The following is a 26,632-nucleotide window of genomic DNA, read 5'->3' on the forward strand; positions in this document are numbered from 1 at the left end:
CCTTCGACATATTACTGGTCACGACTCAGTTAATATATGGTGTCTGTAAGAAGGAATTCAGTTAGGAATTATGGCTTGAAGTTGCAGGTAGCTGACACTTTTTGGTTGATACTCAAAATGCTCTGAATGTAGAGATGCATCTGTAAATAGGCCAGAGTATTTGGCCTGCAGGAAGGTGGGTGGCCAAGAGGAACACCAATGACAACAGTGCAGCTTTATAAGGCATGCTGGTTCCATCCGTAGGGAATACACAGGCCTTAGACTGCAGCAGGAGCTCAAGGAGCAACTTTCTGGTTAGCTTCAAACGGGCCTTAGTGAATCACGACATCCCGACAGGAGCCCTGGGCTGCTGCTGCACTGTAGTCACTTAATAGCAATGAGTACTGAAGAAGAATAGTTACAAGTAATGCCAATTTTATGGATTTTACTTTCTGATGACAGTTATGTGCAGTTATTTGATGGCTAGATGCAGCGCAGAGGACGGGAGCAGGCCAGTGTCTTTTGAAGACAGTCCAGCGTTTGCGGTAACGTAACTGGAAGCAGTGGGAAGTTCGATGTTACGAGGTACTAATGAAGGCTGCTCTCACAGTTGGCTACCGTGTCTCAGCTAACAGATGGTAACGTCTTACTGTGACGAGTGAGAGTCGGGATGTAAAAATGGTTTCTGGATTTGTATTTTTATTTTTTCAGAAACCTTGGCATGGTTCTGTTAAAGCTATTTGCATAGCAGAAGTTAGCTCCAGTGACCACCTTTTGTTGTTACAAGATGTGTAGGAGAAGGCCTAATGTTAGTAAAATAGGTAACAGACTCAAAACCCCATGGTAGACAAGGTTATTTTTTTTTTCATTTCAAAGTCAAGCTATACAGATGTGTGTGGAGAGAAGAATGTCCTTTGCATCCCAAAGCCCAGATTACAGGTAAGAATTTCTGCTTGTTGATGACTGGCTTCTTTCTAGTTAAACAAAAGAAAGAAATGTTTCTCTTTGAGCCAGAGAGAGGAATTTCATTCAGCTGTGAAGACAGCTGATTTGCCTTGGGGCAGAATGTGTGAAGAAACAGATGTCCAAAAAAGGAGAGGCACGAGGGAATAGAATAATTGAAACTGCCAAATAAGAGTTTATAAATAAAGCATGTGAAAGCTTACTGGACATAAAGTAAAATCGAATTAAGGTTACTGCATGCTATCCACTACTTTAATGGACTCTTCAAACTAACATTGTTCTTGTGTTCAGTCTTGGTTCAGGCTTTACAATACGGCAGAAAATCTGTCGTTTTCAATAAGTGTATACACATCATGTAAAAGTAACGTTTAAAATCTTAAACTGAGTGCTACCTGGATTTCTCTTGAAGATATGTTGCCTGTATTCCTTAGAGCATGTTCTGATCTGTTCTTAAAACAGCAGGAGTGAAAGCATTGAAAAATTCAAACTGACATAGCAGTGTTATGAACTGACATTGAATTTTGCAAACTCCTGAAACACTGTCTCTACAGAGCTTATAACATCTGCTATTATAAATATTTCTTCAAAGCTCATAGAATAATTCTTCAGGATTAGTTAAGTTACTGTTTGAACTTTTGATTCTTCCTTTTGGTGAATATTTACATGCGTCTCGGTGATGATTTTAAATATTATGTTTGAAAAGTCTTATTTAGCATAGTGCAGCCATCTGATATGCTGGGATAAGCCACTACAGCTTGTTGGGGTCATAGGGAACAAATCTGCCCCTAATTCAAATTTGTGTGTTGGGGAAAAAAACGCTGTTCTACTGCTGAAGCTGAACACTTGTTCACTGTAACTTTGCAGAACATCTCATGACAGTGTATATGTAGGTCAGCATAAAGAATAGGACTTTGGTTTTGTCTCAAGAAATTCCCTTTATTTCTTTGTGGCTTATACAATTTCACTGTTTCTGAAGAGAGAAAGTGTTCCTATTAAAAAAGCATGAATGTATGTTGAAGGCATAGAATTGTTTCCAGTGGCATTTCTTCATCTTTTTCTTGTAAGAATAATTTTAATTAATTTGATTTGTAATTACTGCCAGAGCAACAATTCGGAGTCTAGTTGACACAGAGAAGGTAAAAAATACAATGGGATAAGTCTGGGCTTCCATTTAAGAGAAAAATTCTGTTCCTGCTTGCCTGGCGTTAACTGCAGAGCCTTACGGAGCCTTCCCCATGGCCCCCCAGTCCCGCTTCCTCCCCCCACCCCATAGCCATAAGCGCTTCATCGTGTTGACACTGGCAATCGAACTGTCTTGCTTTGAGTATGAAAGAGCTACTTTTATCATTTCTAATATGCAGCCTAGGGCCAAAACAGACAAAGCAATTTTAAAGGACTGGGTTCAGAAGGAGGCTGGAATTCCCATTGTACAGCCCTTGGGAATATGAGTTCAGTAACCAACTCTGAAGCAGTTATTTGTCATGATGACAACTGCTGGGCTGCCCATACTTGGTCAGCTGCCTTCCACACTGTTGGATGGTAACGAGCTCCTTGCCATCCTTCCTTACAAACAAATAATAATAATAATAAACCATTTGTTATGATTGGAGCTGTCAGGAGATCCCTATATTATTTAATCTGGATTTTAAATTCAAAGATCATTTTCTTCCATATTACTTAAAGAAGTTGGTCTAGAACATTGTTTCAGCAATTCAAGGGAATTAGCTAATTCTTCTGGTAAAAATAATGTCAGGACTGAAGCCTCCTTTGTATCAGGGAGCATCTTGGCATCTCTTCGTGTCCAGGGTATTCTATTTTTTATTATATGGTGCTGTCCCTTCAGACCATGCTCACTTCGTCCAGTGTTTGTGTTTTGTCTTCAGGAGTTTTTTATTCTGGTACCTCTTTGTTGTTCATATTCTCAGTCCCTGTGAGTTTTTTGATGTGCACCCATCTGTGCATCTTGTGATCTAACTTTGTTTGTCTTAAAAAATCTTTTTACTTTGTGAGTCTTTTGAGCTGCCATCACCACTGCTGTCAGCTGGCACCTTTCTTTTGCTGGAAAAGGCTCCCAGTCTGCTCTGGTATTAGAGCCCTAGTTAATGCCATTTTAATCTCCGTTTCTATGAAGCACTTCCGATAAATATCCTTAAAGTCATTTTTTATAAAGCCATCAGCGGTAATCTTTGTTATTAACCTTGTCATATTTATCGTTAAACTGATAAAATCAAGTGATGAGATTTAGAGGCTGCGTTTTCTTGATATGCACGTACCTGACTTTTTTGGTACGGATTATAAACCAGGGCAACAACCCCATCTTCTCAAAGCAATAAAGATTGCCTATTTTAATTTAAGCATGTCATACAGTATATGCCAAGGAACGTAACTGTGTCACCACTACTACGTTGTCCCACTCATCTGATGTTCCGTCAGCCCAGTTCACAAGCCTGAGAATGCAATACTTCTCCCATTCCCCATTGTCTTTTAATAAAGCTGGACTTGCTATGTAGTTTTCCATAAGTTTTTTATGGTACTTATAATCTTTGTGCATGAACTTTAATAGCTGGAACAACTTGGAACTTGTTCTGCGTTTTGAATAATTTGTTGTTTTGTGATTTCTTGTTAACAGCAATTCCATCATAAGTTTTAAAAATTTCCTCTTAAAACAAACAATGTGATGTGCTTGCCCAGCTTTGTGCTTGGTGTCCGTATGAACTTCGTTTTTCTTCTGTATGGGAAAAATACTGGTCTAGAGATAAATCCCTGCTCTAGATAAAGCAAAGAGCAAGTGTTCCTAGACTAATGTCATTGATCTTATCACTGTCCAGATTAGAACTGGACTGCGGCTTGGAGACATCAATGGAGATACATCAGTTCTGTTATCAAACCTGACTTTTTTTTTCCTTATGAAAACCAAATCCCATTTGGTTATTTAATCGGCCATGAAGCTATCAGCCTAGACATAGTTTTCTGTTCTGTAGGCTTGGAATTTAAAATATGCTTAGGCCATTCATTACATTAATTTGTATTTATTGCTTAGTATTTTGTTAAAAATGCATAACAAATACCTTAATCTGCCACCCGATATGGTGGTTTTCTTTTCTCCCCTGCAAGGCTGCAGACTCCCCAGAGTGCAAAATGGAGCTGCAGGTAAGGAAGAGTCTGCATTTCCATACATAAAGCACTTCCACATCACAGTTCCTCGTGGGAGCTGGCCCTTGTCTGAACACAGCAGGATCAGCCTGCCTGTCTGCTCGGGGAGCTCTGCCACCCCAGATGAGACAGAGAGATCCAAAGCTGTGTGCTGTTCTGTGGATGCATTTGTATCATGTTTTTGCTTGTTGTCTGGACCTTAATGAATTCCAGTGTTGTGGGGCAAGATTGACCCACATGGAAAAGGTACCTGTGAAGCTGCTCTCCACAAAGCTGGCACTTCACATATCACTTCATAATCAGTGCGTTCGTGCCATCTTAAAACGCCTCTCCTTCCCCTATTGAAATGTAGGTAGAAGACGGAGTATGTGCTGATAACTGTGGTGCCACTGCCAAAGCAGGAGAACATTTGTCTGTTTGCAGAGCACAACACTGCACTTGTTCCTCGCACAGGTGATTTACATGCGCTCCACCTCAGTGCTGTTTCCAAATATCTCTTTGTGTCATGCGCCGTGTTGTGTAGGTGAATGGCTTTCGGCTGTTTTGGAACACGGATACAAAACTTGCTGGGGGATCTCAGGGAGAATCCTGCGGTACCACCCCGTCCTTTCTAAATGAAGGAGCCAATTTGAATTCATCTCCCAGTTTCAGCTGCTGCCTGTTTGCCACACTGTGGTTCGCTGTGAGCTTTAAATATATTGTTGCTATCCTCGGTGGGCACTGACACTTTGAATGTGCTTGTTTTGAAATTTCACTGAGGCATACTTAGACTCTTACAAAATCCCTTGCAGACGTTAGTGTAAGTGTGTTGGCACTGCATGTCTACTAGGGCTCCGAGATTGTTTCTTTGATTGCTCATTTGTGAGCTTCTATTAAAAGATGACTTGTCTGTTAGCCAGGTGTATGGCCAACCTGGGTAATGGTGTCCGTATGTGGAGTGCTTTGGCTGGAAGAAAGAGGCTTAAAAACAAGCTTGGAGAACTGATTGACCTATGTGGAAACAGCCTGCACAGATGTGTTGTAATATCCTTCCCACTTCAGCAGACATGACTAAACAGACTTTGTCTGCTCTGAACAATTAAGATGTTTGCCAGTGTGTGCAGGGCCCCGTGCATGTTCCAGCTTGTTCCTGACTGGTGGAGGAGTTTTTCACTTTGTGCAAAAACATTTTAGCTCTTTGTGTTCTCTTCATTTTATGGTTTAGTCGAGAACTTTCAACTTTTCAAGAAGCACCTTAGGCTTTGCACAAATAAAAACACTTCCAGTCTTCTGATTTTTTCTGGTCTTCGTAATTCCCTGGAAGCAGTACTTAGATGGCCATGAAAGCAAACCTTGCTGTATATGAAAACAAAGTAAGAAAACCCGGTGATATTTATTCATGACCACAGCAGTATTCCTGTCCTCGTGCTCAGAAAGAATTGGAGAATCCCTGCTCAGAGCTTTGCTTTAGTGTGGAGGTTCCTGACTGTAACTTTAGAGCTCCTGAGTGGTATCCACAGCTTGCAAATGAAACTGAGGCTGATGCTGTGTACTTGGTGTCAGCGGGAACTTCTTGCCGTCAAATTAAATAAGACAAGGAGCAGAAAAGTCACTTGTGTCAGGAGGCTACCAGTAAAAGCTCTGAGAGAAACAAGATCAGGTTTATCGTGCCAAATGGTGTGGTCAGCGTGGGTGTTGGGCCTGGGGTTAGTTACTGAGGGTGTGTGACTGGCCCATCCGAAGCTACCTCTGAAGGTGGCACTTCCAGAGCCAGAAAATTGGGCTGTCCCGAGGGGGGCTGACGAGTGAACTATCTGCAGAGGTGGGCTGGCACACCGAGTATCTGTAGCTGAGTCTTTTCTCCAAGGCAGATGCGCTTCCTTTGGGTTACCTACTCCCTGTGTGTCTCCTATCTGTCTGGTAGGTAGGGAAACTGAATGGAGGTAGCCAATTTGAAACGTGGAACGCTCTGAAGAAACAGCTTTCTGATACGAAACACATAGATCCAAGCCTGGGATTTGATTGTTAATGTATTGGTTTTAATCCCTCAGTGTTGTTGGTTAATGTTAGGGAAGGCTTTTTTTGTTCTTGAGACTTCGATTTAGCTGTATTACTACAGAGTCAGGAATACAAAAGTTTCTGTGAGCGGCTACTTCCCTTACCTCACCGAAATCACCCAGAGCAACAGTACTTAGATATCAGACTGCCAGGAAATGACTGCATCAGACTGCGGGAGCTGATCATTCAGTCTTTCAGAAACCCTTTGAACTAGAAAAGAGTTCTGTGACTTTCAAAAGAATAATTGTAAAGCATGTATTTGTTAGTAAGTATAGATCGTTTGTTCTGTATTAAGATGATTAAACCGTATTTGGCTAAAAGTTTGCTACCTGGGGTTTTCAGCTGGGACTAGAACTTCGCTGTGGTGCATACTGAGCAGCACACAAAAATGAAATGCCCTCTCTTCTTCCCCTTAGTAGTCCCCTTTCCCACCAACAAAGAAGCCTTTAAAGCAAACAAGGAGTGGTTCAGATGCTAAACCCATTAAAGGATTTAATTGATCGCAATGGATATTACTTAGTCAGCTGAGTAACATCGTGGTGCTGATATAGTTCGAATTATAACACCTAACTACAAGTTGTTCAGTATAATACAGAATCATAGGAGATTTAGTCTGAAAGGAAGCTCTGGAAGTTGTCACATCCAGCAATGCCCTAAGTGCAGGGCTGCACCTGTGGGCAGCTTGTTCCAGAGCTTAACCATTGCCACCTGACAGTTTTGCCTTATGTCCAAACAGGATTTCTCTTGCAGCAGCTTGTGCCCATTGCCTGTTGCCATTGTCTTCCAGTATGTATCCCTCAAAGGAGCCTCGTACCTGATTCCACAGGCAAACATTTGCTGGAACAGAAATGCAACATCGAATTTTCCTGAAGGGAGTTATTGCATTGACATTTGTGTGCTAGAGAAAGAAGGAATTATATTTTTCTAGACACGGTAGGTTATTTAGGTGAAATACATGTATATAGAGCCAGGAAGATTCTTCCTCTCCCTTGGAAGCTTGCCTTATCTGAAGAGTGGTCTAGCAAAATAGAGCACTGCTTTTAAAAAATCATTACTTGAACTATCTTGTTATCTCATGTAGAGCAGGATGATTTATAAAGATTGCCTCTGCCAAGGCTACATAGTCTTATCAATGGAAGAAACAGCTTGACTTGAAGAAGGAGGAAAACTTTGACTGGATCTTTATTAAATGTTATGTGAAGGACTACGAAAATAGTTCTTCTTTTTAATATTCTGTTTTAATGCCCCCCCTCAAACGAAAATCCTGTCTTGAAACTCTACTCACAAATTCAACATTTTATTGCAGCCCATCATTTGTTTCTTTTATTCCCGAATGTGATGAATTAAATTTTGAGGAAAAAATATGAACAAGTTATCCATGTGATATCATACAGTTTTTGGTTGAGAATGTGTCCCTTGTGGATAGCTCAATGTGGGAGAAAGTCCCATGGTAGCTGATAAAAAGATAAGTGGAGAACTGATGCTTTCCTGAAAGGCAGGATGATGTGCAGTCCCTTCCTTAAGGTAGGAAATGGCTTGGGCTGTTCAGGGCAGTAACATGTAGTCAGAGGCAAGGAGTCTGTGGGAGAAAATAATACCAGTGGAAAGAGAGAAGGAGAAGATTTGTAGTTGGAATAAGAGACCTAAATGATAGATCTGTGTTTTGACTGGGATTGAAGCAATCAGCATAACTCTCAGAACACTGAGAAAATTAAGGGAATTTAAAGCATAAGATGATGTGGGCTTTACTGAGGGCCTCTGGACAGACAGGAAGATGTTAAAAATGGTTGTGGTATGGCTTAAAGTCGTCTTGATGTGTGCCTCAAAGAAAGGCAGCATTTAATCTAATACCCAGGATGGACTGAATTACTGGGGGGGAAAAAAAAAAAAAAGGATTTCAAAGGCAGAAATGACTGGTGCTAAATACTTCCTCACTTACAGTTATGAAGAAACCAAACTTTATTTATGTCTTTTGAATCTCCTTTTCTCCGTGTTGTTACTTTTATAGTCTTAGATCCACAACCTGGATATAGTACGACTCAAATTTGGATTTAGCTCTTTTGAAAATATCTCTTGAATATCTCTTGATACCAGTAGTAAAAAAAAATAAAATGTGGAGGAAAACAAAACCTCGGTTCTTAGTTGCAACAGAGTTTTCTGTACTGTTATGAAGAGGAAAACTGTTCCAATAGAATTCTAATGCATTAATCTATCAGAAAAGAAATAGTAGGATTACATAAGAGCTTTTAAATATTTTTTGTGATAGAGTAGCAGGCATTTGAAAGTTAAATCCAATACATGTGGTCAGCTCCATAGAAAATACAAAACTCAAATTTTGAGCTTCCATTCAGGATGCTTTGGAAGAATGGTTTCCTAGGAAAATGATTTCCTAGGAAAACCATACTTTGTGTTAGATTTTTTTTCTTTGTCTTCTGCTGTAAACAATAGTTGAGTACAATGCTAATTCTTCTGTAAGGATATTCCAAAAATATTATTGAAGTTCAGTGTAAGTCAGAATGGTTAAGAAGGAGATGAATATATATGGATCTGTGGGCCAGAATACAGCTTTGTAGTGCGCACGGTGCAGGATAGGTCTGCCAGCTTGCACAAAACAAAATTCATATTTAGGGATCAAGGTCATATGCCATCAAAATATAGAAAGATAATCAAAATAGCTCTTGTAAGGTGTTTAATTTTGATAAAATCATTGGCCTGCCTGACATCTATAATGTAGTTATTCAATACAATCTTAGATTTCTCAAGCTTAGACCCAAACATTTAAATTAATGTTTTGAGAGTGCTCCCTCAGATTTTTCTTCAGTTTGAAAAGAGGAACTTAATGTTTCAATTATTTGTAAGAGTAACTTCTGTGTTTTGGTTTATATCAAATCTCCCCTTATCTCCTATGCAATAGCTGTAATCACCTGTTCCTTTTAGTTTCTGTTTATTGTAAGCTCTATAAGAATTGAAGAGCTTTATAAGCTGAGTAAAAGTTTAAGGATTGTTTATTACTTGAATGAAAGATTTTTTTTAACGTAACATGATCTTACATGTTCATAAATGAGAATAATTGTAATGTCATCTGAAAAGAAAGCATCACCAACAGCACATCATCACTCTGCTGCTTGAGCCTGGTCCTCTCGGAAAAGAGATGCAATGTCGGATGTGATGGCAGCGCTGCTCTCTGCTGCAGCTTGTAGGTCTGGGCTTACGGCTCAGTTGGGTGCTGCGTAGTCTGATGTCCCTTGGCTTACACAACCTGCTGGGAATCACAGTATGAGAAGATACCTTGTTAGGCCCTGTCATGTTTTACAACTTGATGTTTGAATTCAAAGACTTCATTGCTCAAAGTTATGCAGAACAACCTCCTAAGTATATTCCGGTTCTTTCTTTGGGGGAGGAGTTGGTGGTGAAATGAAGAGATGCTATATTTAAGATCATGTAAACTCAGTGCCACAAAGAGGTAAAGTATGCATTCATGGTGCAGGAGACTTGTTGCTTGTTTTAAGGTGAATTTTGTGGGGAATAAAAATCATTTAACAGTCTTGGGTTTTACTCCCATTTTGAAAACATACTGACTGTGTTTGCTATTTGATTGCAATCAAGTTTTTAAAAGTAGCTGCTCACTCCAGCGCTCACAGTTGGATTAACGTGTTCTTTCTGTGGTCCCTGTTGATCCCATAAACTCAGTGTAATTGCATTCATATAATAGGCAAAAAGATCAAAGTAGTCCCATATGGGGTGGGGGGTGGGGAAGAGCATTCTGAGCCAAAACAAGCTGTTTGGCTTGTAAGCAATTGGAAGCCTTTCCTGCAGCACATCTGCAATGTACTCTGCCTTAGCTCCATAGCGTGGCTCGCTGCGTCCTTCGTGTGACTGCAATCCTAGGGAAAACTTACAAGTAACACTGCCGTGCTAGTCTTGACTTGACTAAATAGACTTGTAATCAAAGGATTGTTTAGTACCACATATATTACATTGGCGGGGCAAAGGTTGGCGCTCTTCTTTTCCAGATCATTGGGTTCAAGTTAATAAAGTGCAGCAGAAGGAATTTGAGTTTTGACTTGGTGAACAAGTTGCTGTACATGAGAAGCACATCACTTGGCATGGTCATGCCAACTTTGACCAGTTTTGTGCTGTCAGGTTGAAATAGGTTCATGGACAGTTGGGAACTAGTTCAAGCATGGTTTTGTGACTGCATTCTGCAAATGGAAAAGGCCAACACTTTGTTAAAGCAAGTCCAGCAGGACAGATAGGTATAAGGAAAGGGAAAACGAGGGAATTAGACATGGAGATGTGATAGCTTGGACACATACAAGTATTCACAAAAGATCTGTTAGCCCAAAGGATGTTGAAATTTAGTGGTCAGAAAATCTAAAGCAATTTTGAAGAGGGTTACAGAATCTGAAGTCATGCAAGACCCTCCTAGCACAAACACTGTGTACAGTTTAATCAGGATTCTTGTTGGTTCAGTTGCATACTAATGAGATCGGTTATCGTAAAATAATTCTGATGCTAGTAAAAATTTTCAGGTGAATCTAGGCTGGATTTGTGGTTTTTAAGACATTTCCTGAGTCACTAGCTAGGTTTTTAAATGAATTTAAAGCTGCCTATATTATAGAGAAAGTTGTGTGATGCACGGGCATAGCAAATGCAGTAAGAGCGAGGCAGCATGCTTACAGAGGTCTGGTTTTGCGGATGCACTTTCCGCTTCCTCATGTTAATTTTTTTGTCCACTTGAAAGAACAGGGTTCTAGCAGAACTTAGCCATAAACCTTCTCCGCCTGTTGTGTTTCTAGAACATCTCTGCCTTCAATATCTAAATATTTAATAATTGTGCTTTTATACTGATGCTTGCAATTTTGTATGTTATGTTCATTTTATGCTATTTGATAAACATCATGGGAAAAGTGACGTGTAAGATTTTAATAATAATCATGGGGAAAACTGATATGCAAGATTCTGATACTTATGTTCTCTAAGGTTTTGGAGTGAATTACATGAAATAAAAATCTGATTACTGCAGTATCATTTATGTGTTCTAGGACTGCAAACCATCTTCTTACATTTGCTTAGTTTCACCTGGTGTGTTCAGAAATTATTTTAGTTTCTAACAAAATGAAGAGCATTTTTCCTGCATAGGAAGAGAGAGGAGAAAGTTTTCCATCACTTCTTCATGCCTCCTCCACAAGCTAGAGATGTTGTGTATACACCACATGTATCTCCATGGAAGCAGTGATGAGATCAGTGAGGTCACTGGATAAATCAAAACTGTAGCAAGATAATATTTTGATTGTTTTTCAAGTTTTCTATTACTTATGCATTATATACAACACACTAGAGGAAATATCTTTATACTAAAGAGGCATGCAAAATATGCATGTAAGATGACATAACAGCATGTGGGAAGTCTGTATCACTTTTTCTGCCAAATACTGTTTTCTGATAATGGGACTTGAGCTGAAAAAGATCCATAGTGTTGACTCCAGGATTATTTAGAGTAATGCATATTTGGTTTGTGTTTGCCAGCTTCAGTTTGGGAACATGGTTCTTTAGAGTGATCTATATGTCTTGCTTTTTAAGGTAAAATTCTCAAATTCGGGGTTTTTCAACTAAGAAAATGTTCTGTATTGATGTACCCTTTAACATTTGCCTGTTTTTATGAAGGATTCCGGTTTACCATTGATTGGTGAGCTTCACAAGAAGTTTTTAAGTCTCAGATGATAGCTCAGTGAATAGATGTGACGTGCTGGAAGGAGTTGGGTGTAAGGCCACAAACATGATTAGAGGGTGCACAGCACATGTCTGTAGGCTGGGAGACCCGGATTTGTTCAGGTTTAGGAAGGCTGAGCAGAGAATGTGTAATTGTTGTCTTCAGCGACCTGATGGCAATGTACAGAGAAGACAGAGGTGCAGAATGAAACGATGAGAGCCATCAGGCAGAAGTTGTGATGTAATAACTTCCAGTTAGAAAGGGAATAAAAAAATCAGCGTGAGCGTGGTCAAACGCCAGAACAGGTTTCCTAGAGAGGTGGTGAAATCTCAGAAATAGTTAAAACTCAGCCAGACAAGGGCCTGAACAACCCCATCTAGTTGGCATACTTTGAGGGGAGGATTTGACAAAAACACCTGCACGGTACCTCCAGTCCAGCTCAGTCAGTGCATCTGTGATCCCACATCGAACCGAGTGGACTTTAGGTATCATGTTTTATAATCTCTTTAAGATTTGTCTGAATTGTTTACCTCTGAAAGTCACATGAAGTAGCCTGTATTGTAAAACTGCTGCTCTTTTTTAATCACAGTAACTGAAATGTTTGATTTGTATGACCTGAAAACTAATTTACAGATCTTCCATAGCAGTTATGTGTCACTTGTGAATTAAAAAGCCGGGGTGGAACATGGCAAGCTGCTCATTTACAGCAAAGCAAAGTCTGTGTAGCTGGAATGGAATAGGTTCGGGCGTGTAGATCGTGATAATTATTTTGACACATCCATTTATGCATATGATTCGGATTTCCTGTACAAATTTGTGAAACCCTTTTCAAGTAAACGTGCATTTGTATCTCTGTTGCAATTTTTTTTTGGAGATGTATCTTTTTACATTTAAAACTGTAAAATCTGGGCTTATCGAATGAGGAAAAGAATTTGAGTGTATACTTTTGTATACTCTAGTGTTTTTATTTTCAGTTCAGTCAAAGGATTTATGAGTGCTGATCATTGCTATGACGATATTTAAATTAATTGTGGCTTCATTCAAACAACTTCTGTTTGGATAATTGCCTTTTGGTGCTAGTAAAATAAAGTTTCAAATCCCACACCAAAATATGGTAATGGAAATCATCATATCTGCTTGCTGGGGGGTGGTTGTTTGTTTTCACACTTACTTGTTTTCAGTTTTTAAGAGCCTGAGGAAAAGACTTTGTAGTAGAAAGTACCCCCATAGGTAGATGTCATCCCAACAACCCAAGTGCCATGCCCTGAAAAATTGCCTTTGCAGCTCCAAAGACCAGTCAGAGGTGATCTGACTGCGGAGGGGGATTGGTTTTCTATTTGCTTGCTTCTCTGCTTTGTTTTTTCCTGGCACAAAAAGAAACAATTGAAGGAAATGTGTTTGTGTGTCTGAGGCTTTTTTTTTGTTTTTACTATAAAACTTGTATGCACTTTGTTTGCTTTTGTTTGTTTTATTGGATTGTTAACTATCTTTTAATTGTGTAAAAAAAAAAAAATTAAGAATGTTTTCATATAATACAATGAAACAGCTGGGAAAACTACTATAAAAGCAGAAAGTACTAATTACTGCTGAGTGCTACTCTTTGTATATCTGTTTGAAACACAGAAGATATGTAAAAGATTTTCAATCTAAAAGTTTACAGTCTAAACAACAATAATAAAATCAGCATTGTTTATTTGCCTTTTTCTACTTAAATCTACCTTTGGAAGTATTTAAAACCTTCAGGTGCCAGTTCTGCAGGATGCTTAGAAACTGGTCTGGCTTCAAGTGTGTGAGCTGGCTGAGACCCTGTGCTAAGGAGCTGGCTGAGGCGGCGGGCTGACCAACTGCTGCAGGGAACGTAGGCGGTTCAGTCTAGTGTAAAGCCCATCCTGGAAGAGGAGGTTTTCAGAAAAAGGTTGTGATCCCTCTGTCCCAGCCTCCTAGAACACTGAGTGCTCAGGAAAAAGGGCTATGAGTACTGAACTAACAATAGAAGGGCGGAAAACCAAATGCTAGACACCTGTAGCTTGATAGGATAGAGGACACAAAAGGAAATCAGAAGAGATGTCCTGAAACGGTGATCACAAGGTTCTTAACCATACTGCAGGTAGCCAGATGAAGGCAGCAGGGCGATGCGAAGAGGGGCAATGTTTCCAGTTCCTGTGAAAAGTGAGGCTGTGCATGAGAGGTATGGATATAGTAGGGAGAATAATGGTAGCTGCAGGTTAAAATCATTAGTTAGATTTTAAGCTGTGGTTATGGGCTGAAGATACAGAATTTTGGAAAGTCTATAAAGGGAAAACAAGCATCCTTCAGGGACGCCCTCATTGACAAAAGCAGAGTTGGAGGTGAATGTTATTGCGAGGCTTTAAACCATTTGAACTGGGAGGGCTGTGAAGTTTCTAGCAGAGACAGAAAAAAGGGATGTGTGTAGGTAGCAGGGGTGCCAGGAATTTGTCAGCAGTGTAAACTAGTTAGGATAGGACCGTTGTGGATAGGGATCTGGAAAGAATATCCACTATTTGCACTACCTGCTATATAAATAAAGCAGCCTGGAGAAGGAAATGCAGTTTTATAAGCCTCTGATTTTTTTTAGGTTAATCTATTTGTGTGTGTGTGTAAGTATGTAATTTCTGCAACAGCTGAAGCCAGAAAGATCTCTTAGTCTGTAGTTAATTCTTCAAACATGCAGCCCCAGGGTAGGAGAGCCTACCGGTATGCTTGTATCAGAAACGTGCTTAGATCTCTGGCTTGCTGTTAGAAATAGTTTCCTTTGGGATGGCTGTAATGACCCCTGACACCTGGGTATTCTCTCCTTCAGGGTTTTCTGTCCCTCCTGCAGGGACATCTCACCTTGTTAAATGTCATGTAAGGAATATCTATGGCGTAAGCTGTAAGGTAAAATAAAGCTGATTTTGGATATAGTTTTGCTGGCCACAGTTCTCTTAGAGCAGGTGGACAGCCACTTCTGAAAAACATAACTCTGTCCTGCTGCAGAAATAGGGACCTGTTGGAGCAACACAGATAGGTGTGGATTGGGTGAACAGCTGTTGTGGGGGAACCGCTGCAATTATGGTACGATAGGCTGTTTCCACTGTGAGCAAGAGTGACTCCTTATTTAGGTGCATGGCCTTAGTTTCTTAGACAGCAAAGAAAATACTTCACTGTAGAAGTGCACTATGCAGGCATTGGCATGCATCTCAGTATAAATTCTAAGTAAAGCTAAATGCTCTCGCTAATGGAGAATCGTGTTCATGTTGGCTGTTTGTGGACAGCTTTTCTTTCTTTTTTTTTTCTTTTTTTTTCCTGTGGGAAAGGGGATAAGTAAGGAGATGTTAAATATGCAAAATGCTTGAAGTTTGTTTTCAGTTGCAGTAAGATGAAGGGTGGGACTTACTGTGCATCACTACCCAAGATGAAAGGAGGGTGCTGAACTTTATAATTAGCATCCCTCAGTCCGTACAGTAAAGTTTGAAAAAGTTACATGTTGGAACTTGCATACACTTAATGAATTTCAAGTTGCAATTTCATTTCTGTTGCCATTCCTGAAAGATGCAGTCACTGGACCAGGAAGAATATTGAATGAGCCACACAAGTACTGTTAATGCAGCCTGCTGTAGCTAGTTCATCTGATTGTACGTTATATTTACATACACAAATAAACATGCTTTGTCAAGTAGGTGAGGCTGACAGAAGCTCTGATATACTGTCTCTCTGCTTGAGTGTAGAATAAAAACATGTTTGACCTAATATCTATCAAAAAGCTCACTTTTATAGATGTAAAATAATTAAATTTCTTTAAATTTAAAATGCTTGAATATATATATGTATTCATTTGTTTAGCCTTCCTGAGTAAGGGTACATTTCTAAATTGGGAAGTAAGATATGAAGAGGCTTAATTGGCCTGGAAAGCTGCCTGTTCTCAAGTGATACCCACCGGTGCTGTTTGATGCAAGTAACATATGATTTTTAGCCTCACCTCTGCCTGCAGAATTTTACTTTTTCCTTACTCTTCACCGTCTTTGGAGCAGCTACAACATAGTAAATACTGTGGTTTTCTGAGCGGCGTGCATTTGATACACGTGTCTGTAAATTTCTCTCAGGTGCGTGTGGAAAGCAGCGCGTGGGGCATGGTGTTTGTTTGCTTCGCCTCTCTTAATGAGGCAGCCAGTCCTGTGGCAATTGCTGCTGGATCCATGCTGGCAAGAAACCTTAAAAAAATCCCCTTGGGATATGCTGATATTCTTGCAGGCATGTTTATAAGGTGAACAGTAGTTCTGTATTTGAATTGCACATGAAATTGAATTCTAAGAGATGGAGCTGTGTTTCCATATGTGAATGCTACCAGGTGTTCTTGGTGTAGGAAGAGAAATCCCACTCATTTCAGTGGGATTATTGAAGATGCAATCAGAAACTGCTTAAAATCAGTCACTGGGAACTTGTGAACAGTTACATTAATACACTTTTTTTCCCCCATTTTTTCCTATTATGTAAGAAAATAATACTTGTCATTTCAAGAAAACAAGTGCAGGAATTCTCTTATCCTGAATAGCCGTAATTTCCACCTGAAATTTAACACCCTCTGCATGGCAGTTTGAATGTAAAAGCAAGTACTTGAAAAAAACAGGTGCATTGAGGTAATCTGGCCAGATTTGTGTTTAAAAAAAAAAAAAAAAGAAAGAAAGAAAAAAGGTTGATTTTGACAGCTAGTTTATTATCTTCCTATTTTATGACTTCTCCTGTCATTACCTGTAGCTGCATTTAGGCTGACTGAGCCAGGTGTGCTGCAGGACTGAGGAGAGGTGAGAACAAAATCCGCATTCACAGCTCAAGCGGGGTGTCAGGTTCTTGGCGTGAAGAACCTGATCATTTTAGATCATTTTAGATATTGTCTTTCGTGCCTTTCTGTGTTTCTTGATTTCTGCTCTGTAAAAGTTCCACAGTTTCAAAGTAATAACCAAAGTTGGCGTAGTAATAGAGCATGTCATTTAAATGTCTTTTCACGGAAAGATGTCCTGCTATTAACTGAGAGCCCATGAAGTATTGGAATTTAGTTATCAGTACTGACATATAATACAAATTCTTCTGTGCAGTGTAGTATAGCTTGTTTTCTTTAGGTTAGCGTGCAATTTTTAGCTTTTGTGTTGAATTTTCCCCTTCTTTTCCATGTTCTCCCCTCCGCGCTGCACATGATTTATTAAGGCAGTACTTCACTCTTCAGAGACTTGTAGGAAGCTTCATCACGCAGTGCCGGGGTTGTGCCAGCTCTGATAAGCAGACGAAGTGTAAACTGTCTTATAAAACTGTCTTACACCTCTTGCTCAGTCACCTTGTCACTGCCGTAGAGAGAAGTCCGTCTCCTGGAAGTAAAATATGAGCATGCTGTTCAAATGTTAAAAATAATTCTCCTCAATCCAGGATGAGATTGACATTAAACATCACATTTAAATACCTGGAACCTCAGTTTCAGCCTTTCTGCAAATATTTTTATAAGACTCCTAGAAAAGAGGTGTGCTTTAGATAGGAAACAATTGGCTTGTTGTTCTTTTCTCTTCCCTTTCCTGCTGCTGTTAACAGTGCTGTGTTTCCAGGGCCTTAGCTCTGTAGCGTCGCTGTGTAGCTGGAGTTACTCAAATACCCAGATGCACTTTACATTCTAGCCATGTAAAGCTAGATAAAATTGGAGCTAATACTACACCTACGAGTAGTAAAGAGGCACGACTGGTCTTTCTGATCTACCAGCTGTGTGTCAGAGCCTTGCATCGGCAGAGAGCTGCAAGGTACAAAGGCAGGAGACTCGTGTGAATGTGCCGCCCAGCCCATTTTGCACCGTTCAGGTTTTCAGAGCTGCTTTGAAGGAAGGGCCTGGGCTCGAGCATGCAGCCAGGTGCCAGGTTTTTGAAGCAATCTGAGGCTGAGCAGTGCTTCTCCCCCAGCCAGGAGCTCAGGCTGCCTTGTAGGCACTGCCGCCGGCTGTGCAATGGGCTGGAGCGCTGGAGCTGTGCTTGGGCTGTAAGTCTTCAAGTTACTTGAGGCCCTCTATGGGTTGCCTGTCCCTGGCTATTGAGGCTGAACAGAAAACTCCGTTATTCTGTTATTCCCCTTTTCCTCCCAAAGCGGAGTTACAGCATTGTCGGAGCTGCTCTTTGTGCCATACAGGGTGTCGGCGTAACACAGGCGTTGCACATCACAGGTGTAAAGCCAGAAGGCTCTCTGAGCCTCACAGGAACAATGCAACAGCTAGGCACTTTCTGGAGGGAATTGTTTCCATATCACATAATTACTAATGTAACTGGCAGCCTTACCAGCCTTTTTTTTTTTTTTTTTTTTTTAATTAAAAAAAAAAAGGCAAACCAAAAACCAAGCAGAGTGTACTTGCCTTCTCACCCACACTGCTCAGATCAGAACTGATGATGGGAAAGCACGGAGCAGAGACGCTGGCTCTGCTCCCAGTGTATCTGTTTAGTAGATAAAGAAGACTTTTAGGGATCTCAGTCAGCTTCTTTCTCTTTTGCCTTTGAATCACCTCATGGCATTTTTAAAAGTATTTATTGCGTTTCTTTCTCATGGGGGAGTGGTTTTTGAGGGTTAATAACTATGGGCTTTGTTCTCAAAAATGAGAGTAGGCTAGACAAAGATGGGCTATCAGTCTGAACTTTGGATTTCTTGCTGATTGCCAGTTTGAATCATACCATAAACGCTATTTAAAGATTTTGTTTTTCGTATTTATTTTCCACATCCTTGACCCTGACTGGTGAGCTGGACATTTGTGTTTGCCTTGGCAAGCTCCAAGCTGCTCATCTAGGGCAGGATGAAAACTCTTTTTTCCTTTTGTAAACAAACTGTTCCTTCAGTATTTTCCATAAGGATTTACACCACCATTTTGCAACGCTTCTAGGAACTGAGAAAATCCTGCCATTCAGAGTTTTCATTTTACACAGCTTGTAGAACTGCATAGAAAGCTTTGATTTTATATGACTAATTGCTTCCTGGGGTTGGATATGAAGAGCCTTTTTCAGGATATTTTCAAATTCCAGAAATATCACATTTTATCATGCAGGGTTTTACTAAAACTATAGGTAAGTATTCTTTGTCACCTGTCCAGAAATGTGGTTGTGTGTAGTTATTATTTGTCTAACACCAATGTGTGCGGACCAGCCATGAACACATTTTGGTACCTTTGCACATCTTGATACTTTTTATTGGGAAGTAGAATACACAATTTTAAAGCAAGCTAATGTTACCAACAGAATTTATGTATTGGTATTAAAAAGTTTAAATCTTACCCAAACATGATGTACCACCATTATCTCCGTGTTCTTGACTGTGAAGTTTTCTGTTATACCATTTTGTTGTGTTGAACTCTGAAAGGTTTTAGAAAAGTTTGAATGATCCTGAAGAAATGTCCACATATTGGTGGCTCTTTGCTGGCAGAGATGAGCTTGCTCTATTCAGATGATCAGAACCAAGCAGGTCAGAGCCAAATCCAGCTGAAAGCTCTGTACCTGTCTTAGTCCTGATCCCAAACTACTACAAGCCCTGCCAACTGGAAAGAGGGTATTTGCCATGAACTAAACCTCAAAATAAAATAATCATAAAAACCTTTTGAGAGCACCCACATTTTCCTAGAAGAAAGTTTGTAGAATGTATTCAGAATATGGTCATGTTTGATTTTTTCAATTAGTTTTGCTTTCAAGTCTCTGTATTTTTCTTAAGGTCATGGTAACTGGTATGAATTTGTAACCCTCACTTCAGTATGTTCGTAAGGATGCCAGATTCCTTGGTGTTCTGTGAAAATACTTTTTTCCCCCAATCTACAAATGCTCACTGAACATGGACAAGTAGCAAAATAAAAGTACAGTTACACAGAACTGTAGAAGTAATCTGTGTAAATTTTCTTTTCTTTTTTTTTTTTTTTTTAAACAATAAAACATGTTTTAAAACAAATAAAAAGAACAATTTTTTACTTAGCTTTTCATCTTTATGTTGCCATTTATGAGATCTAATATTTGGGTGCAAAAATAATTCTCTAGTTTGTTGGAGAACAACTAGTTCTTCATGAGTGTCTTGAAAATTTTCTGCAGTTTCTAGTAAAGTATGCTATTTATTTTAAGTTATTATCCAGATCAAGCACATGCTAATGAATCAGAAAAACAAAACTAAATGTCTGGTTTTTGCTCTACTGCTTACTGTAAGTGATAATAAATAGCAAATAGCCAATCTGACAGTTCAGGAACAAATGCTGAGAAGTAGGCTGAAAAACACCCCCAAAATAGTGAGTGCAATGTAGGTTGTTAACAGAAGAGAAAAGCACCGAATTGAGTGTTAAGCTCCATTGATTCTAGTCAACAGTCCATAAATGTTATTTATCCGTCCTTTTAAATAGTAATACTAATTTTATAAAGGTATATTAAAAGCATGTTTGAACTCCACAAACTAAAATTACGCTTTATTCTGTTGCAGATCTGGGACATGAGTGATGATGAAACAGTCTGAAAATCAGCTGAATAAGGTGGAAGATGACCTACTTTGGACTGCAGTGCTGCCTTTTATCTGTTATTTGACAAGTTAATGATTGCTTACCTATTCTGACTGCTACAAATATGAACAACTATAAACCGCATAGTGACATGAATATCTTCACCGTAAAAACCGTCTGTTATAGATATAACTCTCCTTATTTTCATTTTTATTATGTAAATAACCAAAGCAATGTGGTTATGTTTAAATCTGCTCTTCTTCTCGTCTTTTTTTTTTTTTTTGGTTTATGTATAAAATATGCTGCTTAAGTAAAGTTTGGTGTTTTATTTGTTCCAGTTTTTATTTTCTTTGTTACCAGACATGTCTAAGCAGCATGTCTAAATGTCCTTTTTTTCATCTTTACATTTATACCCCTTTAGCTAGAACTAGTTAGAATTTATTATTGAGATTGAGAATATTCTGCTGCTGGGAATTAAACTGCACCTTTATTTAAAGGTGAGCAGGAGTAGGTAAGAACCTACATGTACAGCCTATGCCACGTTGCTTGCTATATGGAAGTACATAGTCATTATTTCCCTTTTCTTTGTTTCAGTATGGTTGTTCTTGCCTGTGTCAATGGAGATGTTATTCTCTGTAAAGATCTCATAATTTCATGCTATGGAAAAAAACATGGTTTGACTTATATTTACACAGGAAAGACCAAAATGTGTCTGTATCAAGATTAGTCTTCTCTGAAGCTTAGAGAATGTGCTATTATGTAGTAAAACTTGCTTTAAAGGTGATTCACTAATTCAGTAAAAACTTGCAGAGAAATTCTGAACTGAAATAAGACATTGGTTCTCTAACTGTGCCATTCTTGAGTGCTGTCATATGCTATTTTACAGGTGTTAACAGACACCAATTCTGATTTTCATTTTGGCTGGATTTTAAGTATTTCAATTATTGTGGCATCAGGAATAGCTTTACAAGTATGATTTATCACAAACAGTAGTATGAGGATCCTTGATGGATTCTCAAGAATTTAAAAAATAAAAATAAATTGTAAAATATCAAAGCACCTTACTACCAAATTGAATCTATTGTTTTTTATCTTGCGATGCATTTTAGAAATATATTAGAAATCCTTTTTCTGGCTTTATTTTGTGGAGACTCTGTACTATCTTGCTCCAAAGAAAATGCAAATTGCTTTATCTGGCAATCTGTATTTCCTGTATATATTATGAAAACTAGTTGGTAAATCCAATTATTTCAGTTTATTTTAGTTCCTTAACATAAGCTCCAAATACCTGGTGCAGATAATTTCACAGTTTCTCTCTTACTCCACATCAGAGGAAGTTCTGTCAGGTCAAATTCACCTAAAAGCAAGGATATCTGCGACTCCCATATTCCATTCATAAAAGAAGATTTATTGAAATGTGCTGAGGTTTGCGTTAAGTGTCTCCAATACTTATTTATTGTTTGTATTTCTTGTAACTATTATATTAATAACATTTATGTGATTACTTACAAAGCTTTAAGGGAATGTCCAGTTTAGCTGACTTCATTGCAATATGTATATGAATCATTTTTTTTAAAAAGACTAATAACCATAGGAAGCTGATCTTTTGGTGGTTAGTTAATGATCAATAAGATTGATAATGTGCCATGTCTGTTTTAAAGCAGTTTGTTAATATACAGAATTACTTATGAAGTTAAATGATTTGCTGATTTGCATTTCTGTAGTTCAACTGAAATCATTAGCAAGTATCAGGGTAGTTTAAAGGGAATCATCTCATTTTTATCTTTTGGAGTTGCTGAGTATGTAAGAGTCTTCTGCAGTTTTTGATTACCTGAAACTTCAAAACTAGACATCTTTCAGAAATCTGATAAGCATTAATCATTATTTTAAATATGTAAAACTTTGATTATCCTGTTAAGGTTACATTGCATCTTTACATTGAAATATCTATTTAATTGCAGAAGTATGCAAGATCTTAAAGTTCAGAACTCAGGGTTAATATGATGTTTCCTTACCTCTCTAATTTCAGTAACATACAATTCTCTGAGGCTGAGCTGCTTCCTGTACATATGCTTCCCAGATGTCTCTGATGTTCAGAAACACTTCAGTGTAACTTAGAATAACTTCCGTTGTCTAACTTTAATGTTGTTTTCTTTCTCCTCGTGGACCAAAATTGTTCTTATTTTGCTTTTATTCAATGTCTGGGCGTTTACTGAGTGAGAAATCTTGAGAATACATTCAAATGAAATACCATTAACATTTCCATTACCATTTAAATTCAAATACCATTAACAGATAAACATGTTTATTTACTGGCTTGTGTGTACTTTAATGGCAGGATTTTGGCACAGCCCCTTCAGCTGCAGATACTGCTGTTTAGTAGAAGAAGCTAAACTTTGACCTTTCTTCATGGAGGAGGTAGGAGTTGTATTTGTTCTGCCATGACTTCCTAGGCAGTGCTGAAGAGCCCAAATTCATCTTTTTGCTGTACAACCCAGCAGCCACCATGGCTCCTTAGGAGTTAACCAAATCTGTTGGGAATAGGGAGTGAACAGCCTCAGAGGGACCTACTCTTCTTTCTAAGCTATCTAACAGAAATGCAATGGCATTACATGGCAGTGTGTTTGGGACCATATCTCAGAGAAGGCAACTATGACACCTATATCTCGCATCTGGAAAGCCATTAGAAGATGACAGATCTTGATGGAGAGCTGTTGACATCATTTTTGTGTTTGAATACTATAAAATCTTATGGAACAAATACCTTCCATTTTGTTTTAACTCTTTTACTGTCCAGAATTTTTGTTTTGTGCCATCTCTTCAATGTGTTTGCTGGCTGAAGTCTAGGATTTGTTATAGAATAGCACCACATTCTTAAAATGAGTAACTTGAAATTTATCTATAAGTTCTTTAAGACCCTCACTTGCTTTCATCCTTGCTTTCACAATCTGCCGTTAAAACCTCTTTGCCTGTGTCCTAGTCTGTTGATCTGGAATAAATTTCACTTAGGGCATGTCCTTTATGTTAGGTGTAAATTGCCAGTAAAATTGTATCCAATAGGGGGTTTAGACCACATGAGAATGTGCTCCGTGGAGCATGGGGCTAGTTTGAGTCTGAAGCCTTCAACAAGTTCTACAAGGGAGAAGGGGCACAAAAGTGTAAGCAATACTTACGTGTAGATCCATGCAGAAAGATTCGTGATGTTCCAGACATGTTGCTCTAGAAAGTTGCCAAGGAATGGAACCTTAAATGTATGCAATAGTAGTAGCAAAAGTGAATATTTTTTCCATGTGTAAGTGGTTTCTTCTAGTTTCTCATTTGTCATTTGTAATTTCCCTCTTCCTTTAATTTCTTTCTTATACTGTGGTAGAAAACTTTTACTGATACGAGTTTTGTCTGTTTCTGAACTTTTTACTCTGCTATTATTTAGTATTCTATAATTAGGATCATGTCACATTACTGTTGTTTCTTCTTCATACTGAATGTGTATAAACTATTCTTTTAATTGGAATTGCTAATATCTAGTTCATCATTGCACTACTCTGGCACAGCGTTGGGTCATGTCCAGGTCCTGACTTGCCTTTGAGTTTTCATCCTCTTTCCAAGCTGGATCATAAAGAGTCAGATTGCTGAGATGTGACTGACAGTAGGCTTTGGTCTGCAGGATTCCCAATAATGTCGATAATGTGTGAAACAATCACTAAGCTTCTGAAACCAGTTTTTGGGATCAAGAACAACTCTGCCTGTTTCTTATGGAACCATTAAGAGCCATGACAGAATCCATGAGTGTATTTTAAATGGTTTCTCTTCAGAGTATAACCATATCTTAAGAGTTCAAGGAGAGTCCTAACTCTCCTATGGGAATAGGAAGGATAGCTCACATTCTTGAAAATCTAAATATGTCACAAGCCAACACATAATTAAAACTTTCTTGTCATTCTGCCAGTTAAAGACATCTCTGTTGTGCAGTGCAAGTCCAGTCAGTCCTCCATGCAGTGCCAATAGCCATTCTCATTCTGTCCAGTGGTTCAACGTTTGCTGTTTGAACTTTGCATTACAAGTACTCAAAAGCTGATGAGAGCATGAACAGCTGGATGGTAGGATTTTTTCTTGCTACTTTCCCAATTCTTACACCCAAAGTTTTAGGTTTTTTTCTTTTTTTGTTTGTTTTTAAATAATGATGCAATACTTTCCTTAGAAACAGATAAGCATCTATATTACAAAGACAGACATAAAAAAAAAACAAAACATTTGTGACATGGTAAACTTCATCAGACTTCCTAAAAAACATAGTCTGAAAGATGTCCTAAGCCTTTTATCATGTTTTCCCAAATCTTTTGACAAGACTTCCTAAATTGTTTTTTGTTTTATTTTATTTTATTATTTATTTTTGTAATAATTTTTCAGTGCAGATGTTCTGCTTTTGTATATCCTACTAAAATGAAACTTTTCCTTCTGGAGGGCGTTGTGCACCTTTTCTCTTTCAGAGCACCTGAATTAACAGTTATGAAAGACAGAAATGCCACACTAGAAGAACTTTGGACTGTCTCAGTCTGTCGATGTGTAAATTCCTAATCCATGAAAAACTTGCCTACCTGTCCCATTTCAGTTCCAGATCTCTTTCCCTTCCAGTTGCCTGGACTTTCTCCAGAGCCCTAACGGTGTTTAAACATACTGTGGAGCCATACAGGTTGTGCTTTAGGCTTGTGATTAATACAGACTTTACCTATTAGCACTTCAGCTCTCCGGTGTAATCATTTTTTCAAAGTTTGTTTTCTTATTTGTCCAGCACTTAACAGGTTTTGGAATAAAAAATAAAAGAAAACAAAACAAAAAACTACAACACTGTTTATTGGCAAAGAATGTTTTCAGTCTCCTTTGTTATCAAGAAACCACACCCTTTGGTCCACTACCACTGACAGTGGTGACTTACAGTGAGCAGTGACTGATGAATGGAGGTACTGAAGGGCTTCCTGCTTTGTGCTACTAGGTTGACACAGAGAGGTTAACAGTCCCTGTTTGTTTTTTTGTTGTTGTTGTTTTGTTTTTTTTGTTTATTATTAATTCCCCAGCTTTAAAAAATGTAAAATGTACAGAAATTGGCTATATATACACTTGGCAAAGAATAGCTGTTTTTTGTTTGCAGTTATCCCAGGTCAAAGGAACTAATCTGTTGCTCTGCCCCATTGTTTTGTTGAAGTATTGTTGAGGATTGTTTGAAGTCATGCAGTGCTAACCAAAATAGGCTGTGGCTTGGGCTAATTTGTAGCCACTTTTCTTTTAAGTACAGTAGCTGAAATTCAGCAATCCTTATTCTTCCACCAGCTAATGACTGGTGCTTTGTCCAGGTTGTAGTGAAGTCTTCTGAGTGAGTCACTTGAGGATTGTTTTAACCTGGCAAATTAAATTGGCTGTGCAAAAGGGAAACTGAAGCTACTGCTAGAAGAATTAATAGCAACACACTGAAGTAGCAATGACGTGATATATGTTAAGGTATTCTCTGTCGCAGAGCAGCAAATTTTTCCTCTTGTTTTCCAGTTTAAATGATCTCACCCCAGGATAAGGATGCAGAGGTGTACTCCAACCATCTATAATTTCAGATACAAATAGCTGCCCTTGGTAACTGACAATACAGTGTCTGCCAATGGCAACTTCACCATAGCATTTTTTCAAATCTGATGGAATTATTTTGGCCATTCTTTGACAAGATAGTCAAAGTTTCCATCAGCTGTTTGTCTGAATTTTGCATATGAATAGCATGTTTTTTTTCCTGTTTAGTCAGGCAATGCTCGCTCACAGTTGTACCTTCTTGCAGGCACTTCCTTGGGCTGGGGAATAGAAGGGGGCAGTCAAGAGTTCTAACACAAATGCGTTAGCTTTCCCGGCATGGAGTTTACTTGTGTTCCCATTTCCTGTAGCAGTCTAAATGCCCGTTTCAACTTGTTTTGCCAATAGAGAGCTATGTAATACATTGATATAATGTACAATGCTTTGCCTCTGGTCACATGCACACATGCATTTCATTTTAAGTGCTAGAAATTTCAGATTATTTATTAATAAAATACTTTAGCAAGCGAACAGGAAGGCAGCAGCATACACATAGTGTTTTACTGCTGCAAATAAAGGTGTATTTTTTTAATTCATTCTTTCTAACTTCTCTCCTTTCCCATACAGTTACTTTCTGTTCTTAAAACGCTCTTTAGGCATTCAAAAATTCAGGCTTGTGTGCAACTTCAGTTTGCATTTTACCACTGGGACATTGGATTTTTTTTGCGTGATCTCAACAGAACAATTCATTTCTAGATTTG

General features: G+C 38.7%; 1 protein-coding gene across 2 annotated transcripts in view; it reads left to right on the plus strand.

Annotated features, from left to right (window-relative positions):
• Positions 1 to 21,139, plus strand: part of ATG7 (autophagy related 7) — a 102,898-nt gene extending 81,759 nt beyond the window's left edge. Inside the window, exons 19-20 of one of the 2 annotated variants that reach the window (XM_082768334.1) lie at positions 856 to 918; positions 20,309 to 21,139. In XM_082768334.1, coding sequence (XP_082624460.1) covers positions 856 to 918; positions 20,309 to 20,341 — 96 coding nt within the window. In that variant the 3' untranslated portion in view covers positions 20,342 to 21,139. The remainder of the gene's footprint in view (positions 1 to 855; positions 919 to 20,308) is intronic. The other variant, XM_082768335.1, reaches the window with a different exon arrangement.
• Positions 21,140 to 26,632: the final 5,493 nt, after the last annotated feature.

Source organism: Aythya marila, assembly GCF_965140915.1.
Source record: "Aythya marila genome assembly, chromosome: 10".
Lineage (NCBI taxonomy): Eukaryota > Metazoa > Chordata > Aves > Anseriformes > Anatidae > Aythya > Aythya marila.